The 13,124-nt window shown below is 44.1% G+C and overlaps 1 protein-coding gene across 5 annotated transcripts in view; it reads right to left on the bottom strand.

The window, feature by feature from the left end:
- Positions 1–13,124, bottom strand: part of EVI5 (ecotropic viral integration site 5) — a 352,231-nt gene that overhangs the window by 211,473 nt on the left and 127,634 nt on the right. For all 5 annotated transcript variants that reach the window (XM_073593140.1, XM_073593141.1, XM_073593142.1 and 2 more), the window contains 2 exons: positions 10,992–11,216; positions 5,032–5,106 (listed from right to left, as the gene is read on the bottom strand). In XM_073593140.1, the coding sequence (XP_073449241.1) occupies positions 5,032–5,106; positions 10,992–11,216 (300 nt within the window). The remainder of the gene's footprint in view (positions 1–5,031; positions 5,107–10,991; positions 11,217–13,124) is intronic.

The following is a 13,124-nucleotide window of genomic DNA, read 5'->3' as shown; positions in this document are numbered from 1 at the left end:
GAGAGGTGTTCTGTTTGAAATTTTCTCAGCACAGCCAGCAGCATGACCGGAGGCGAAAAGGCATAGCATTTTTTTAAACGCCAACTCTGTGTTAGCGCATCCACCCCTAGTGCGTCTTCCCACCTGTTTAGTGAGAACAGGAGGTTTTTGCGTTGTCCTTTGATGCGAAGAGGTCCACCTCCGGGGGTCCCCATCTTTTGGGTATAAGGCTGAAGACGTCCTGGTTGAGGACCCAATCACCTTCTCTCAGCTGCCTTTCTTTTCCCATTTTTCCCAATTTTTTCCCCTTTTAGAAAAAGCGCTGTTAGGGAGAGTGCGTTGGTCTCGGCCCAGCTCAGGGCTTCTGTTGCCAAGGCCAACAGAATTCCGCTCCTTGTGCCACCTTGCTTGTTTACATAAGCGACGACCGAGGAGTTGTCTGAGCGCACTTGAATGTGGTGGCCTTGGAGTTCCCTCCTGAAGGACCCGAGTGCCAACCCAACAGCTTTCAGTTCCTTCTAACTGAACGACCTTTTGAGCTCCCTGTCCTTCCAGATGCCCTGTGCCAGTAGGGTTGCCAAGTGCGACCCCCAGCCTTTGCCACGTACATCCGTGGTTACCACCTTGAAGAACGGGATGAGACACAGATGTCCCTGCGACAGGTTTACCATTTTCCTCCACCACCAGAGGGATCTTTTTACCTGAGGTGGAAAGTATACCAAGGTGTCTAACGACTCCTGGCTGTGGTCCCATACTTTTAGGGCAAAGGATTGCAGAGAACGAAAATGTAGCCATGCCCACTGAACTGCTGGGATGGTTGAAGTTAGCAGACCCAGAGTTGACATTGCAGACCTTATAGAGACCTGCTGGTTGTTTTGAAGTGAGGCTACTGCCTTGTCCAATTTCTGTAATTTTTCTTCCAGGAGAAAAACTCAACTGAGTGGAGTCTAGGTAGGTAATGCGCCGAGATGGAAAGAAGCTGGACTTTTCTAGGTTCAGCAGCCATCCCAGCCTGTCAGGGTTTTCTTTGTCGGTTCCAGATTTCTGGTTAGCTGTTCTAGAGATACTGCGAAGAGAAGCAAGTCATCCAGATATGTAATTATTAAAACTTCGAGACACAGAAAGGCAATGGCTTCTGCCATGACCTTTGTGAATATCCAGGGTGACGAGCATAGGCCAAACGGAAGCGCCTGTAACTGTAGATGGATTGTTTCTCCTATGCTCACAGCTAGACGGAGAAACTTCTGAAAAGCTTCTGTGATAGGGACGTGGAGGTATGCATCCTTGAGATCTAGTGACACCATGTAACAATTCTGGGGTAGCAAGGCTCTGGACTGTACAGATCGATTCCATACGGTACCTCTTGTAGGAAAATCAACTGGTTCAGGGGTTCTAAGTTCAGGATCAATCTGTATTTTCCTGAGGGTTTTTTCATTAATAAAAATGTGCGAGTAAACCCCCCCTCCCCTTTTGGAACTCTGCAAACCACGTTTTGTTCCTCTAGATCCTTTAATGCCCCCAGAAGGGCCTCGGCCGCACACCTGGGAAGGTGTGTGACGAGAAGTCTTCGCAGGAGGGGGGTCTTGTAAATTCCAGGCGGTACCCCCTCCTTACGAACCCCAGGAAAAATCACTCCTCCTCTGCCCTTGTCCCTTTAGCCCCAAGTTTTCTTTTCTCCCTCCGGCCTGGGGGCTCCCCTTCACTTCTGTGGAAGAAAACCTTTGTTTAAAATGGGGGTTTACGTTTAACCGGGAAGGATTTCTTCTTGTCCGCTATGCGGTCTAGCACAGCTTCTAGACCTGGGCCGAAAAGTAGATCTCCCGTCAGTAGGATCCCGCACAGTTTAACCTTAGAGGCACCATCGCCTGGCCACGTTTTTAGCCAGAGGGCTCTTCTGGCTGAGTTGGCTAGAGCCGCGGTCCTGGCCGTCATGCGGACAGACTCTGCGGATGCATCCGCTGTATATGCCACTCCTCGCAAAATAGTAGGAAAAGATGACAATATAGGTTCCTTGGCATTTCCGGCTTCAATATGAGCCTGAATTTGGGAAAGCCAATGCTCCAGGTTGCAGGCCACTACTGTTGCAGCCATTTCCGGTTTCAGATACCCTATAGTTGATTCCCAGGTCTTCTTTAGGAGGGAATCTATTCTCTTATCCATAGAATCTGCTAGAGCTCCCATATCCTCAAAGGCCAGATCTGTAGGTCTGGGGACCTGGGAGAAGGCAGCATCCAGTTTGGGTATATTCCAGATGGACGATGGATCTTCTGGAAACAGGAACCTTCTTTTCAAAGATCGAGAGAAAAAAGGTTTCCGTTCAGGATCCTGCCACTCCTCCTTTACTGTTTCTACCAGGACATCATGGACTGGGAAAACTTTCTTTCTGTTCCCCCAAGCCCCTGTACACCTGATTGTGGAGTGTCAGGGGTTTCTTGTCCGCCTGAATTCCGAGGGTGGTGTAAATTGCCCCAAGAGATCCTCTACCTGTTCCAGGACAGTTTATATCGTGAGGGTTTCCTGGACTCCCCGTCACGGTCCTCTCCCTCCGATTCCTCCTGGGAACCAGAGGTGGCACTTCCCTAGACTCCTTTTCAGAAATTTCATAGCAGAAGGTTTAAAGGCTTATTCCCTTGCCAAAGAAAATTGCAAATTAGATAAACTAAGGAAAAGCTGTAATGTGGGTTTGTCCCTACAGCGATGCAAAGAGAGGAGAACAAGTGTCATAGAACAACTGAAGCTGGAAATGCACTGATTGAAATGTAACTGGTTCAGCAGAGATCAGACACATTTTAATCCATGTACAGCAGGCTGGTTGTACAGAGATCGATCTTCCTACCGATCAGCTTGCATACAGGCAGCCTGTCTTGTTTTCCTCCTCGATTTGTGCCACCCTTTATAGTCGGCAGCACTGATCAATGTATTCTGAGGGCGGGGAAGACTCTCCGCTACCAGAATACAAAAAGACACCGTGGGAAGAATTCCCCCACCCACATCGAATGTGTGGATGGGAAGAGAAAGTCATCGCTCATTGAATAAAACAAAAATGACTCATCTATGGCCTGATATTTATTCCAGGAGACAGGACAAGAAAAAATAGACAATGAGACAAGAAAGGAATGAATAAAATAGCATTCAAAAGGAGACAAGAGGATAGAGTGATATAAAGCCCCATATCAAGGCGGTGTAACTGATCAAACACACACTTCCATTGTTGAATCAGAAAAAAGTTTCAACTATTACAGTCATTGCTGGAAAATGTATGTGACCCTCTAGGAACACAACATAAAAAGGGGGGCAAGTTATACATACCAATAATAGAGTCAGATGCCACCTAACTGCAGAAATAAAAAAGCTTTCTATTTTTCCTACACAGCCCTTACCTCAGTGTCCGTGCTTGTTGTATATAAAAAAAAAAAAAAAAAAAAAAAAAAAAGTCTCCATTATTTCCTGGACGGACCTTAGGATGCGACACAGGAAGGAGCCGACTTCATTAACACACACACCCGTTCCATCATCTACCCTCCTACTCCAGCAGATCACTACAACCCACCTCTGCAGGTACACACTTTTAAAATGCAATCAGTGATCATTGTCCTCTCTAGATACATAAGCATCAATTTTTTTTCTCCCTCAACTTCCATCTTGCATAGATCATTCATTTGGCAGAGTGAGCAGGAGCTGAGCAGAGCAATCAAATAACAGCCTATGTGGATATTACTGTAGTATTGAAAACAGGAGAAGCGTGTTCTGGGTTCTGTACAGCTCACTATACAATCTGACTGCATAATCCCCTTTAGATCTAGCATCAACTATTTAGTGCAAGGGCCTGCCTGATTGGATAGGTAGATGGGTTGGTCCTCCTGCTATATAGTTTTGGTAAATCTAAAGGAAATTGTACAGAGATTGTACAATCAAATTGCATATTGTATGGCCAGCTTTATACAAGTACATAGGAGGGAGTGGGTGGAGACACTGAACTGTCAAGCCCCATTCACATCAGTGTAGCAGGAACTCGCATTCCTACATGCGTGTTTATTTTTTGGCATTTTTGCTAGGGATGCACAGATACCCTTTTTTCTAATCAGCGCGCCAATAACAAATACCGATACTTTGTGGATGCACCCATACAAAATTAATGGGCTCAAATCGCACTGCAAAGAAACGCATGCGATTTTAACAGGAATGTGGTGGGATTTCTGTCCAAATCCAATGTAGTTTCCCCACCACTTCTGTGTGAACCCAAACTTTATATTCATAGGTCTACAAAAACAAACACTGTAAAAAAGGTGGCGTTCATTAGGAGGTTAGTATGAAACAAACCAGTATTCACCAACAGGCATTTCTGTCATCCTTTAAGGATAAGTTCACCTGCAGTTTCCACCCGCTGAAAACAGTGTGGCCGTGAGAGGCTCTGGCCACATCATTCAGACACACAGCTCCGTGTCTAAATGAGCTACAAGCCCTGACATCCTTAGTGGCTGTTAGCTTGTATAGCTCAACGAACTACTATGGTGCAGTGGTTGTTCATTGAGTCTTCCTGTCATCGAGTATCAGCTTAGCTGTACGGGACGTATGGGTAAGCCGATACACTGACAGTGTGCAGGAGACCTGCACGGCATCAGCAATCTGCTGATCACTGGTGCAATTATTTCCAGGCTCCTGCAGAAAAAAAAAAAAAAAAATGGAAAAAATAAAAATAAATAAATGCACTTTTTTTACCTGCAAAAAAGTTTGCATTTATTATTATTATTTTTAAAAACGTATCCTTTAAAGTAGAACCAAACCCTTCTACAGACAAGGAATCTGCCATTTTAGTCTGTTTGATCCGTAGTTGCTATAGTGCTGCACATGTGATCAGTTAGGACACCAAAAATTCAAAACTATAGAAAAAGAACAGTAGGTGGCCGATTAGCCGCCTTTGGGCCATTCCAATGTAAATATCAGTATCCTGAGCTTTGGACGGTGGACTGTCAGTTAATGGCTAAAGAATACTTAGTAGGGTAAAGAGTTCCGATATACATATCTTGGCACATTAGGAGCCATGAATCTTACCTGCATAAGTAGAAGTCCCACAATAAAAGCACTTCCTTGGCAGTATCCCACTTCACGATCCACTAAGGAATATGCCTTAATACATATAAAAAAAAAAAAAAAACAAACACACATTAAACAATTTTCCCATGTGGATAAAACAAAGTATATAAAACAAGGAAATAAAACAGTTCATAAGAAACCACCATGAAACTGCCCATATCAGGGTATACAAGTTTCCAGATTATCTTACAAAAGTCAACACCACATGTACAGCCAATCTGTACACAACAGAGGCGCTTAGAAATTCTGGCATATGCGAATCACTGATGCTGCCATTGCTTAACTCTACTTTTGAGATACTAGCTCCCCACCAGTCATGATTAAGCTCTGCTTTCTAAAGTTGCTGATCCAGAACAAGTATAGAAAAAGTGGAACTTGAACTTTTCTTTTGCTCATTTTTAATTTGCTTGTTCTGGGTTCAAGTGCTCAAGTTGGACAAAGCCAGTCAACTATCAATTTCTTCAGGAGGTTTGCAATGGCAGGCCCTGTACACCCCTAGTGATCTTATCACTTGACTCTTCAAAAATGAATTTGAGTGTTTTATGCTGTGCTTGACCTCTTTTGTACACGGAGGTCCATCTGAATATGTGAGGCCACATCTGAACACCACTGTGGTGTTTTGAAGTGGCACACTAGGGGCCTGGTGGTGTAGGACACCGAATGAAGTCTCACACATGCACAATTAGGACTTTTCATTCATCATTTTATGTGGACTTCGCTTTGAGAATTTTCATGCGTTTTTCCACATGTTATATGTAATATTTAGGGATTTAAACATTTACAACATTTTATACATACATGTGATAATCTTTTTAGGGGTGCAATTGTTATCACTTATTTATCTTGTTTGTGAAAATAATTGTGTTTATGTAAAATTAGATTTTTTTGGGTGCATGAGTTATCAGAGTAGTGCTGCACATTTAGATTTTTATTTTACTTTAGACAGCGTGAAGAAGGGCTAGACCCCCTCTTCAGGTCTTATTGCTGTCTGCGTGTCCGTTGGGCATGTAAACCTCTTTGTCCATGAACAGAATCCATAAATTTAACATTTTGTCTGTCACTGGTATAGAGGGCAGGAGGAAACTTTCAAATGGGGATTCTCAGTTTTGTGGTAACAGTCTAAAAAGGGATTTCCTCTTTAATATGGAGAGAGTTTTCCTTATATTCTGCTGTGTCTCCTGGAAAGGAAGTGAATATAAATGGAATGGGCTTCCTGAATCCAAAAGCTAAAACGGTTTGGCTACACACTTTATGTTCACTGCAGTATTGGTCCTTGTAGCTGCTTGTACTTTCCTTCACTTCATCCTCGCAATGGAGGCAAAGAGACGAGGCCCTGTGTAAGCTGCAAGTATAGCAGGACATATGGCTCTTTTCAAGTTTCCCTGATGGAGACGTGGTGGAATGAAAGCAACTACAGCCCTGGCCAAAAGTTTTGAGAATGACAAATTTTCACAAAGTTTATGCAAAGAATCAATATTTGCAGTGTTGACCCTTCTTTTTCAAGACCTCTGCAGTTTTCCCCTGGCATGCTGTCAATCAACTTCTGGGCCACATACTGACTGATGGCAGCCCATGCTTGCAAAATCAAAGCTTGGAGTGTGTCAGAATGTGTGTGTTTTTTTTGTTCACCCGCCTCTTGCGGATGGACCACAAGTTCTCAATGGGATTAAGGTCTGGGGAGTTTCCTGGCCATGGACCAGTGGCAGAACTACCAGGGTCGCAGCAGTGGAACGTGCAACCGGGCCCTGGCATTCTGCTAATGTTGGGGGCCCCAGCGGGGTTGCTAGTCCCACGGCTCTGAGCGGAGAGCGTATCTCTCATACAGCTCAGAGCCAAAAGTTCTCCCTGCTCCCCCCTCCATCCTCCCTCCCTCCTCTTTCACATGGGATGACAGTCGATCAGCTGCTTCTCTCCCCTCCCCTGTATGTGTGCTTTGTAGGAAGTCAAATGCGAAGCTAACGAGCTCACACCTCCCGCTGTACACACAGGGGAGGGGGGGTGGGGAGAAGGAGCCGGGGCTCTGAAGGTTCTAGTTATGCCCCTGCCATGGACCCAAGACTTTGTTCCCCAAGCCACCTAGTTATCACTTTTGCCTTATAGCAAGGTGCTCCACCATGCTGGAAAAGGCATTGCTCATCACCACACTGTTCTTGGATGGTTGAGAAAAGTTGTTCTCAGAGGATGTTTTTGTACCAGTCTTTATTCATGGCTGTATTCTTGGGCAAAATTGTGAATGAGCCCATCTCTTGGCTGAGAAGCAAATCCACACATGAATGGTCTCAGAATTCTGTATCGTTGGCATGACACGACTGATGGTAGTGCTCACCTTTTCTTCTCCTGACAAGGTATTTTCCGGATGACCCAAACAATCCTCAGTCCTCAGCAGTCCAATACCTGTACCTTTTGCAGAATATCAGTTTGTCCCTGATGTTTTTCCGGGAGAGAAGTGGCTTCTTTGCTGCCCTTCTTGGCACCAGGCCATCCTCCAAAAGTCTCTGCCTCGCTGTGTGTTTAGATGCACTCACACCTGCCTGCTGCCATTCCTGAGCAAGCTCTGCACTGGTGGTGCCCCGATCCCGCAGCTGAATCAACTGTAGAAGACGCTCCTGGCACTTGCTAGTCTTTCTTGGGTACCCTGAAGCCTTCTTCACAACAATTGAACGTCTCTCCTTAAAGTTCTTGATGATCCAATAAATGGTCGATTTAGGTGCAATCTTAATTCACAGGCAATATCCTTGCCTGTGAATTTTTTTTTTTTGTGCAAAGCAATGACGACTGCACAAGTTTCCTTGCAGATAACCAAGGTTATCAGAGGAAAAAACAATGATTTCAAGCACCACCCTCTTTTTAAAGATTCCAGTCTGTTAATCTAACTCAAATCAGCATTATGAGCGATTTCCGGCCTTGCCCTCAAACACTGACACCTGTGTTAATGATAGAATGGCTGACATGTCAGCCAATCCTTTTGTGACAGGGCTAAAACGCAGTGGAAAAAATTTGGGGGGGGGGCTACGTTCATTTTCATGACAAAAAGGGACTTTGCAATTAATTGCAATTCCTCTGTTCACTCTTCATAATATTCTGGAGTATATGCAAATTGCAATTATAAAAACTGAGACAGCAGACTTTGTGAAAATATTTGTGTCATTCTCAAAACTTTTGGCCAGGGTTGTAGAAGTATTTTAGGGCCAGGAAAAAAAGTGATACTGTTGCTGAAAAACCTAAGCTGTAAAAAAAAAAAAAAAAAAAAAAAAAAAAAAAAAACACAAGAAAAAAAAATAAACACACCCCGCATATACAAGGCCCCCCCCCCATTAAGGATCTGAACACTGCTGAATTGCTTTCAATGGAGTCGCACAGGTGTGTAAACATGCACTGCATTCAGATCCAGTACACAAAATCCAAAATGTGTCTAAGAACATAAGCTTTACACGTATAAACGCATGTATACGCGTTTGTAAGCGCATACATTTAAGTCTACGGTCGATTTCATACTAGTAGACCAATCTGGTCCGCCCTTCAGTTTTTCAGGCGGACCAGATTAGACCATCCATTGCCCTCTATGGAGCGGCAGCGTAAGCAGACGTGTCCGTTTACATCCGCCGACATCCAATCCTATCCGCTAAAAACCAGAGGGATAAGGGAATCGTGCCCAGTTTGGAGGATCGGATGACAATCAGATGTAAAAAGGAACAGGCGGTCTGCGTACATCCAACTGCCTATAGAGGAAAGCGGTCTGTGTCTGCTCTGCATCAGGGGAAAAAATAAAAAGATCAGAAAAAAAAAATGATGTATGCATACGCCTCTTTACACATTTAAATGCATCTATGCGCAAGTATTTTATTGCTCATTAGGAAGGAACTTTTCTCCTAGAAAACGTGCATTATGAGTAAAAGTTTTACACCCGTGTGAATGAAGCCCAACGGAAAACCTTCATAGATCATAAAACAGGCCTTATTAAATACATAGTCTAGTTTTAGAAAACATACAGTGGGGACGGAAAGTATTCAGACTCCCTTAAATTTTTCACTCTGTTATATTGCAGCCATTTGCTAAAATCATTTAAGTTCAATTTTTTTTTCCTCAATGTACACACAACACCCCATATTGACAGAAAAACACAGAATTGTTGACATTTTTGCAGATTTATCAAAGAAAAACTGAAATATCACATGGTTCCAAGTATTCAGACCCTTTGCTCAGTATTTAGTAGAAGCACCCTTTTGATCTAATACAGCTATGAGTCTTTTTGGGAAAGATGCAACAAGTTTTTCACACCTGGATTTGGGGATCCTCTGCATTCCTCCTTGCAGATCCTCTCCAGTTCTGTCAGGTTGGATGGTAAACGTTGGTGGACAGCCATTTTTAGGTCTCTCCAGAGATGCTCAATTGGGTTTAAGTCAGGGCTCTGGCTGGGCCATTCAAGAACAGTCACCGAGTTGTTGTGAAGCCACTTCTTCATTATTTTAGCTGTGTGCTTAGGGCCATTGTCTTGTTGGAAGGTAAACCTTCGGCCCAGTCTGAGGTCCTGAGCACTCTGGAGATGGTTTTCGTCCAGGATATCCCTGCACTTGGCCGCATTCATCTTTCCCTCGATTGCAACCAGTCGTCCTGTCCCTGCAGCTGAAAAGCACACCCACCATGCTTCACTGTTTGGACTGTATTAGACAGGTGATGAGCAGTGCCTGGTTTTCGCCACACATACCGCTTAGAATTAGGGCCAAAAAGTTCTGTCTTGGTCTTATCAGACCAAAGAATCTTACTTCTCACCATCTTGGAGTCCTTCAGGTGTTTTTTTTTTTAGCAAACTCCATGTGGGCTTTCATGTGTCTTGCACTGAGGAGAGGCTTCCATCAGGCCACTCTGCCATAAAGCCCAGACTGGTGGAAGGCTGCAGTGATGGTTGACTTTCTACAACTTTCTCCCATCTCCCAACGGCATCTATGGAGCTCAGCCACAGTGATCTTTGGGTTCTTCTTTACCTCTCTCACTAAGGCTCGTCTCCCTCGATACCTCAGTTTGGCCGGACGGCCAGCTCTAGGAAGGGTTCTGGTTGTCCCAAACGTCTTCCATTTAAGGATTATGGAGGCCACTGTGCTCTTAGGAACCTTAAGTGCAGCAGAAATTTTTTTTGTAACCTTGGCCAGATCTGTGCCTTGCCACAATTCTGTCTCAGCTCTTCAGGCAGTTCCTTTTGACCTCATGATTCTCATTTGCTCTGACATGCACTGTGAGCTGTAAGATCTTATATAGACAGGTGTGTGGCTTTCCTAATCAAGTCCAATCAGTATAATCAAACACAGCTGGACTCAAATGAAGGTGTAGAACCATCTCAAGGATGATCAGAAGAAATGGACAGCACCTGAGTTAAATATATGAGTGGCACAGCAAAGGGTCTGAATACTTAGGACCATGTGATATTTCAGTTTTTCTTTAATAAATCTGCAAAAATGTCAACAATTCTGTATTTTTCTGTCACTATGGGGTGCTGTGTGTACATTAATGGGGGGAAAAAAATGAACTTTGCTTTTTGCAAATGGCTGCAATATAGCGAAGTGAAAAATTTAAAGGGGTCTGAATACTTTCCTTCCCCACTGTATAGTAATATCTGATGCAGCTAGATTACAGAACTCTATACTTATCTCTTCAAAGACAGAAAATTACAATAGCTCAATTTGTGAATTTGAGGAATCCAGTAACAGTCTCATCTTTACAAGGCCATGTTCTGACCTCTGCATCACTGGTCTCAATAGAATCAGACAGGCAGTTCAGTAAACCTGTCCTGATCGCTACTGGCCTGAGAAAATATTACACAATGTATAGAGAGATTACCAGCTTCCACATAACAAATCACCTTTCCTGCTCTAAATCCTATTTGGAGCTTTTTTTCTAAGTAAAATATTTTAACTAATACCAACCTTCATGACATTGAACAGAACTTCTTGCCCCAGGCTGTCTTTCTCTTTGAAGAAATCATGCTCTGGATACGTCCTTGCAATATCCCTTCGGATGAGCTTTTCACACGGTGAGGTCATTTTCAAGAGCTCAGAATACTGCTCTTTGATTGGCATATTTTGAGCATTGCATAATAATTGCCATACAATGGCACGAAAGTGATGTGGTATTCCTTTTCTGACCAGTTCCTAAAACAAAACACACTGCTGACTACCATGTACCATTGCAACATGACAAATAAGTCATCACAATAAATAAAACAATCAGTAAATGATTATGAAGGCGCGATATTTTATTCTTTTACCTTCTCTCTAAACAAAAAAGGAGCAGAGGGTGAGGTGGAGAGGTGCGGATATCCTTTTTAAAAAGGTTTTATAAAACAAATGATTAAAATGGTATTTACAAAATCACTATACATTCCTTTTGAAGCTGTAAGAATTCCTGGTATGATACACTTTTACATCTTGGACCAATGTAATTCTGTATATACACACACCATACCTTACCTAGGTGGGGAGCATGACATCACTGTCCTGCCTCAACCAGAGGATGCTTTGCATTCATTCAGAAAAAAATGCAAGGCACAGCATTCTTTAATTGGCACCTGTGTGGAGCGGCTAACCTCCTGTACCCAGGATACATCAAGTCAGTCACTCAGCACAGGATCCAGAAGTGGAGGTCAATCGATTAGCGGTTTCTACTTCAGGGGCATAGGCCAGTATATATATATATATATATATATATATATATATATATATATATATATATATATATATATATATATAAAAATAAATAAATAAATAAATAAATAAATAAAGAAGGGTTGTCCCGATACCACTTTTTTAGGACCGAGTACAAGTTCCGATACTTTTTTTCAAGTACTCGCCGATACCGATTACCGATACTTTTTTTAATGACAGTGTTTTTTTTGTTTTTTTTAGGGGGGGGGGGGGGTGAACGGTGTGTGTGTGTGTTTTTTTTTTTTCATTTACATTTATTTTTTTTTACAATTTAATTTTTTTTAATTCTTTATTGCACTATGTGTGTGTGTGTGTTTTTTTTTTAATCAGCCCTGTTGGGGGGCTTTGGTGATATATCAGGGGTCTTAACAGACCTCTGATATCTCCCCCTTGAGACAGAGAAAGAGACAGAGGATAGAGATTCCCCAGTCCCTTTCTCTGCAGCCTCAGCTGCACTGACAATGAATGGAGAGAAGACAGCGGCTCACAGGTGATTACAATGTTTCAGTTATGTGAATAGACAGAGTCAGCTGACTCTGTCCATTCACACAGCGGAGAGACAGCAGAACGGAGGGGACAGAGGAAGAGAGAGGGGGACAGCGGAAAGCCGGAACGGATGGGGACAGCGGAGGGGGACAGCGGAGGGGGTCAGAGGAACGGAGCAGGACAGCAGAGGGGGACAGAGGAACGGAGGGGGACAGAGCAAAGAAGGAGGACAGCGGAGGGGGACAAAGCAACGGAGCAGGACAGCGGAGGGGGACAGAGGAACAGAGGGGGACAGAGGAGGGGGACAGAGGAACGGAGGGGGACAGAGCAAAGAAGGACGACAGCGGAGGGGGACAGAGCAAAGAAGGAGGACAGCGGAGGGGGACAAAGCAACGGAGCAGGACAGCGGAGGGGGACAGAGGAACGGAGGGGGACATAGGAGGGGGACAGAGGAACGGAGGGGGACAGAGCAAAGAAGGACGACAGCGGAGGGGGACAGAGCAAAGAAGGAGGACAGCGGAGGGGGTCAGAGGAACGGAGGGGGACAAAGCAACGGAGCAGGACAGCGGAGGGGGACTAAGTGGGATGAGGTGACAGTCAGCGGTGATCGCGTGTGGGGGAGTTACAAGCACCGATCACCGCTGTATGTCACTAAAGCAGCTGAAAGCCGCGGGGGGAGAAGCTTGTAACTCCCCCACGCGCCGATCACTGCTGACTATCAAGGTATCGGTGGAAGCATCGGGAGCATTTGCCCGAGTACAAGTACTTGGGCAAATGCTTGGTATCGGTGCTATATATATATAAATTTATGTAAAACCTTTATCCTAAAGGGGGGGGGGGGGGGGGGGGGAGTTTGCTCTAGCTCATTTT

Source organism: Aquarana catesbeiana, linkage group LG07 (assembly GCF_042186555.1).
Source record: "Aquarana catesbeiana isolate 2022-GZ linkage group LG07, ASM4218655v1, whole genome shotgun sequence".
In the NCBI taxonomy this organism is placed as follows: domain Eukaryota; kingdom Metazoa; phylum Chordata; class Amphibia; order Anura; family Ranidae; genus Aquarana; species Aquarana catesbeiana.
Note: the sequence above shows the minus strand (reverse complement) of the source record. Positions and strands in the feature narration are given on the sequence as shown.